The 6,514-nt window shown below is 59.0% G+C and overlaps 1 protein-coding gene across 1 annotated transcript; it reads left to right on the plus strand.

Moving 5' to 3' along the window:
* The first annotated feature begins 4,329 nt into the window (after positions 1–4,329).
* On the plus strand, positions 4,330–6,204 carry LOC123139437 (uncharacterized). Its single transcript, XM_044559244.1, has one exon. The coding sequence runs from the start codon at positions 4,528–4,530 to the stop codon at positions 5,953–5,955; it is 1,428 nt and encodes a 475-aa protein (XP_044415179.1). The 5' UTR covers positions 4,330–4,527; the 3' UTR covers positions 5,956–6,204.
* The last annotated feature ends 310 nt before the right edge of the window (positions 6,205–6,514 follow it).

The raw sequence follows: 6,514 nt of genomic DNA on the forward strand, positions 1-6,514 counted from the left end.
TGCTCCGAATGTATTCCATATTGAAATCTAAAAACTTGTATTTTGGAACGTAGGGAGTAGCGACAAACTCGTGAGCTTGTTGATTTGTCGTGCTGGCTGACGGGTGCGCGCGCGCACAATGAGGCCAACTCCACCGCGCGACCCTATCCTATCCGCCCCCGTCCGTTTGGGGTAAAAGGAACAAACGAGACGGCCCAGCGCGCGGGCGCAAACGAACTTTGTGTCCGCTTTGTATCCGCTTTCGACCCATTCCCGGCCCAAACTTGCGTCGGTTTTAGGGTGAAACGGACAGCGCGCGGACGGGCGGGACGCGCGCGCTTGTCCTCCCCTGGCCCGCCTGTCGGTGGGAGAAACCAACCCCCCCCCCCACGCCCATTTGACGCCATTTGCCCCAAACCCTCCCACGTCCCTCCCGCCGCCCCCTCTCTCCCCCCTTCCATGGCCGACGCCCCGCCGAGTTCCGGCAGCCTGGCCGTCGACCCGCCCGCAAAGGTGAAGAAGAAGGCGCCAAGGAAGCCGCGGTCGGAGTGCACGCCGGAGGAGATCGCCAAGTTGGACGCGGAATCGGCGAAGAGGAGGGAACGGAGAGCGGTCGTCAAGCTCAATGCCGCCGCGACCAAGAGAGCCGCCATGCGCGAGGAGCTGGAGGCCGCGCGGCGCAAGGCCGCTGCCGACGAGAAGGAGGACCTCGTCAACAAAGCGCACGCCATCCTCATGCTTGGCATGGGCCGTCCTGTCGGGTTCCCTTCAGCGGCCGTCGGCCCGGCGAGCACCGGCTCGTCGGTCGCCCGGCCTACGCGCTACCAGTCGCCGACGTCGCGCACCACGCCCATGTCGCCCAGCTTCCCTCCGCCAAGGCACGTCAGCCAGACCCGTTTCTCGGGGTCGCCGAAGGTGGGCTTGTTCGCGCCGTCCACACCGCGCCCCGCGGCCGTCATCGACCTCAACGTCACGCCCGGGTCCAGCAGCTGCGGGCGGCCGTCCGTCGAGATGCTAAGAAAGCAGGCACGAGCACCGTTCACGGGCACCATGCCGCCCCCCCCCCCCCCCCCCGTGTCTTGTTTGACGGAATGCCAACCCCAACGACAGCGGTCGACGACCCCTTCTACAACCGGTACATGGAGGACGTGATCTTCGACGGTGGGCATGGCCGTACCTACGACCTCGATGAGACCCAAAGTCAGGATGGCCGTGCCGAGTACGTCCCCGATGAAGAGGCCGACGACCGTGCTGACTACGACCACGGTGACTCGTGGCATGAAGACGATGACATCTATGTCGAAGGTGATGAAGAAGAAGAAGAAAGCAATGACGTTGATATTAGTGGTGCGCCATTGTTCATCGACGAGCTCACCCAAAGAGTCGAGGCACAAAAGAAGAGGAAGAGCATTCGCACGGGTTCATATACACAAGATGAGGACAAGTTGATTTGCCAAGCTTGGATGGAGATTAGCCAAGATCCGAGGACCGGCGCGCAAGGGCATTGTTTTTTGGACGAGAGTCCACAAAACATTCCATGAAAGGAAGATGTTTGAGCCCTACCAAATTACAAGCAACCGTGGCATCGGCTCGATTAAAAAAATGGTTGTTCATCCAACAAGAGTGCAACAAGTATTGCGCCGCATTTGAGAGCATTGAAGCACGGTCCGTGAGTGGTCTCGGCGTTGGGGACATGGTATGGTCTCCTCTTTCTAGCTCTTTCCTTGCTACGGCCATGAGGCTTCGGCCGTGTATATGTTTGCATGTTCACTTGTTGTTGATCATGTGGTGTAGGCATTCCAATCTTTGGAGGCATTCAAGGCCCGGCACAATGACAAGCCATTTACTCTTGCGCATTGTTGGACGATCATCAATAATTGCACCAAGTTCAAGGACCAATACCGTGAACTTCAAAAAAAGAGAGGCAAGAAGACGTCCAAGTTCGCCGGAGGTGGGGATGGCGAGGCGTTGAAGAGGCCGAAGGGCAAGACCAACTCCAAGGTGGACGACATGCGTGACGCCTCATCCATGGCCTTGCATGAGACTTTGCATGGCATGATGTCTCAAAAGGATGTGAGGGACGAGAAGAAGCGGCAAAGTAAGGACGAGCAAATGAAGCAATACCTAGACCTTCAAAGACAGAAGCTTGAGATGGAGGAGACGGCCAAGAGGAGGAAGATCGACATGGAGGAGGCCGCCCGGCAAAGACAGCTCGACATCGAGGCCGACAACGTCAAGGCCAGGCAGAGGCAGCTCGACATCGAGGCCACCAATGCCGCCACCAAAGCGAAGGAGGTGGCCCTTGCGATCATGAGCGTGGACTTGTCGAAGATGAGCGACAAGACGAGGGCCTGGTTCGAGGCCAGGCAGAAGGAGATGCTCGACGCCGAAGGCCTGAACTAGGTCGTCCGATCGGCGTGGCCGTTCTTTTTGAGGCTGGCATGGGTGCCGCCCGCCCGTCGGGCCGCTGGCAGTGTGCCGGCGAGAAAACATTCATTTTGGAGGCCGGCTATGTTGCCGGCCGCTGGCTGTGTTGCCGGCGAGGAGAACTATACTTTTTGGAGGCTGGCTGTGTTGCCGGCCGCTGGCTGATGCCGGTGATGGACGTGTAGGCTGCTGGCTGATGCCGGTGATGGACGTGTAGGCCGCTGGCTCTGTTGCCGGCATGATAAAACGGGGCCGCTGGCCTGAACTACGCCTTGGCATTTGAAATGTTGTTTTTAGTTTTTTAAGTGGGCACGGACAGGATGGGACAAATGGATGCGGCCGTGCGCTGGGCGCACGGCCACCGCATCCCAGGACAGGCCTGGACACGGTCCCAAACCCCTACCCAAACGGACCGAAACCGGACAAAACGGACGTCCGTTTGGGGTCGCGCGGGCCTGTCCTGGGATACGGTGGCCGTGCGCCCAGCGCGCGGCCGCATCCATTTGCCCCATCCTGTCCGTGTATATTTCTTTGCAAGTCCTTAAATTTTTTTTATCATTCATTTTCGGTACATAACAATACATCATCACATTTTGACTAGTAAAACAAGGCCAAAGAAAACAAGTACCACAAGAATACATTTGAGAAGATACCCAACTTCCATAACTGCTCCCTTGAGTTGGGTTAGCGCCTTCTCGATGCACTCATTGTTGATCTGTGGAGGAGGCACGACGTTGCCCCCTCCTTTCTTCTTCAAGCCAGAAGTCGACGTTGCTTCCTCACACGTAGTATCGTGCCTTGTTGCTTCTTCGCACATAGTATCGTGCCTAGACTCTAATCTAGCAACAAATGCACTTGTCTCATCTAAAGCTTCTAAGCTAGCTAAAAGTGCACGAACATGCACTACATTTCGCTCTATCAACATATCGATGTACTCTTCTTCCCAATACCAAAACTAGCATCCGGTCTACACAAAAAAACTTAAAGTTAGCACCACTAGTCTAATCCAAGAGCACAAACATGCACCGAAGCTAAAAGAGCACATACCCCATCGTTTAAGCACTTGATGAACACCCACCCGGGATGCTCCGGCGTTGTAGACACGCGGCGCACGACCACCCTTGGGCAGTGGTCGCACTTGATGAGGGGCAACGGTGCGCCGACGAGCTTTTGGGCAAGCACCGAGCCTGGCCGGCCGCCATTCACGTATCTGCCGGCGGGCCACCGGCGGTGCAGATCCGAGCGGCTAGAGGACGAGCCACTGCCTGCATGTGGCCTTGCGGCCCTGCAAGGGCCTTCCGGCAAGGTGCCCGGCCAGTCCATGGCGCCGCCCGGCCTCCCACAGCCGGGCGAGCTCAAGACCGACCGGATCCGCCCCAAATCCGGCCGGCGGGTGCGCAAACAAGGTGGCCGTGCTTGGGTAGCTCGGCGGCGACGAGAGGAACGGGCTGGGCAAGCGCGCGTCCGAGGTGCACGGCTGCAATGGCAGCGGGCGGCCGGCGGCGGCAAGGGGGAGAGAGAGAGGAAGAGTGTGGAAGAGTGGGGTGGATGCGGCCGGAGGGAGGAGGGGGCGGATAGAAAAATGCTCGTCCTATGCCACCGACGGGCGGGCCAGGGGAGGACACGCGCAGACGACCCGCGCGTCCGCGTGGTGTCCGTTTCACCCCAAAAACGGTGCAAACTTGGGCCGCGGATGGGTCGAAAGCGGACACAAAACGGACAAAAGTCCGTTTGCGCCCGCGCGCTGGGCCGCCTCCTTTGTTCCTTTTATCCCAAACGGATCGGGGCGGACAGGATAGGGTCGCGCGGTGGAGTTGGCCTGAGTTGGCAAAAGTCCACCGACGGTTCGGAGGAGCCGCACCAACGTCGACGTGGTCGTGTGCGTGCCCCGGTACCGGCCGTGCCAAACACCGTCGTAGTTCGCTCACTCCCCACTCCACTCGCACACTCCAGCCCACGGTGGTGGTGTGGTTCGCTCCCCACTCACTCACACTCTCTTCGTCCCTTTTCGCTCCCAATTTCCCTACATATAAATCGAGCCAAAAATACCTTAACCCTCCCTCACTCTTCCCGGATCTGCCGTATCTTGCTCCGCAAAAGCCCCGGCCAGATCTGCCAAACATGGCGGCTCGGTCGCCTCCGAGGCCAGTGCTGCTGCTGCTCCTCCTCGCCCTCCTCTGCTGCCACATTGCGCTCTGCTCCTCCGCCGCGCCGGCCGCCAAGCCCAAGCCCAAGCTCTCCAGCGGCCGCAAGGAGCTCGTCTCCACCGATGACGACGAGCCGGTCAAGGCGCCCAAGGCCACCGCGGCGGCCGGCGTCAAGAAGAAGGTCGCCTCCTCTGGCGCCAAGAACCAGACCAAGGTTCTGAAAGGCAAGAAACCGGAGGAGTCCACCGCGACAACCAAGGTCACCACCAAGAAGGCGACCGGTAAAGGAGAGTCGACCACGAGCAAGAAGCCGACCGCTAAAGCGGCCGGCGATGCGGCCAAGCCCAAGGTCCCGAAGCTGGACAAGGCGGCGGCCACCGCCAAGCCCAAGAGCGCCGATTCCGCCAAGTCCACCAAGGCGGGCGCTGCCAAGCCGGCGAAATCTGAGGGGGGCGCCCCCAAGGCCAAGAAGCCGTCCAATTCGACCGCGGATTCGGCCAAGTCGAGCAAGAAACCGCAGGTTGTCGCCGACGGGAAGGCGGATTCGACCAAGTCGAGCAAGAAAGCGAAGGCCGTCGTCGCCGACGGGAAGGTGAAGGCGAATTCGACCGTGAGAAGCGAGGAGGCGGCGGGGGTGGAGGAGGACGTGGTGTTCGCCGAGGAGGCGGAGGGGACGGAGGACCTCATGTCCGAGTTCCGGGGCCTCCCGGCGCGGCTGCATCAGACGCTCATGCCGGACCTGGCGCGGCTGTCGTACACCTCCAAGGCCTACCTGTCGGCCGCCAATGCGGGGATCGCCGGCGGCGTGCGGCCGGTCCTGGGGGGCCGGTGGGGCGCGGCGGCGGCCTCCGCGGCGTCGGTGGCCCTGCTGCTGCTGCCCCTCTGCATGCTCACCGCGCTGGTGCGGCGCATGGGCCCGTACCTGCCGCTCCTCCACCGCGCGCTGCTGCTCTCGCAGGCCTACCTCGCCATCTACTTCGGCACGCTCGCGCTCGCCGCCGCCGCCACGGGGCTGGAGCCGCTCCGCTTCTTCCACGCCGCCTCGCCCGCGGCCTACGCCTGGACGCAGGCCGCGCAGTCGCTCGGCTTCATGGGCTACCTCGTGCTGCAGATGGTGGACCTCGTCGCCGTCTTCTCCGGGGCCGCCTCGCCGGAGGAGGAGGAGGGCGGCGCGGACGCCACCAAGGCGCTCGGCCTGGCGCAGATGGTGGTGGGGCTGGCCGTCGGCCTCCACTACTACGCCGCGGTGTTCCACCGCGCCGCCGCCGGCGAGGCCCCGCGCGCGAACTGGCGCGTCTACGCCGTGTACGCCGCGTGCTTCGTCATCATCTGCGCGTGCGCGCGAGCTGAGAAGAGGAAGAAGGCCTACCTCGCCGGCGCCGAGGAGTGGAAGAAGAGCTGAGGGATGAAAGCTTTTTTTAGGGGCTTATGTGCAAACATTAAATATAGTGAAAGCCAAAGGGCTTGGCTATAAGATGGGAGGAGGGGGTAATTAGAAGATCAAGGAGTACAAGAGGAGAAAGGAAAACTATTCTTGTTCTATTTTTCTCTTTCTCATTTTGAATTGGTTCGAGTACAGAGGGGTTGTAATGTCACTATGGTGCAAAATAAGCACTAAATTAGTCAAACTATTTAGAGTGATGATTTTTGACACTCGGTTCCAGGAAACCAAAATTTTGAAGAAAAAAAAACAAAAATAAAGTTTACAACTTTCAAAAAAAATCTAAAAATGTGTAGACATATATTTAGGTATTGCTACATATTCGTCAATTTTCATGATGAAATACGTTCTGATGTGAGCTACATAAAAAGACCAAAATCATGTACAACTCACATGGAGCATATTTCATCAGGAAACATTACAAACATGTAGTATACATGAAAGTGTCCTTATAATCCCAAGCTCAAATGCACCCTTATGAACATTAAATGGAAAATAAGTAAACAAGATTTAAAAACTC

The sequence above is a fragment of the Triticum aestivum genome, chromosome 6B, assembly GCF_018294505.1.
Source record: "Triticum aestivum cultivar Chinese Spring chromosome 6B, IWGSC CS RefSeq v2.1, whole genome shotgun sequence".
In the NCBI taxonomy this organism is placed as follows: Eukaryota; Viridiplantae; Streptophyta; class Magnoliopsida; order Poales; family Poaceae; genus Triticum; species Triticum aestivum.

Excerpts from the sequence above, each read along its gene's own strand:
- LOC123139437 (XM_044559244.1), top strand. The coding sequence starts at position 4,528 with ATGGCGGCTCGGTCGCCTCCGAGGCCAGTGCTGCTGCTGCTCCTCCTC.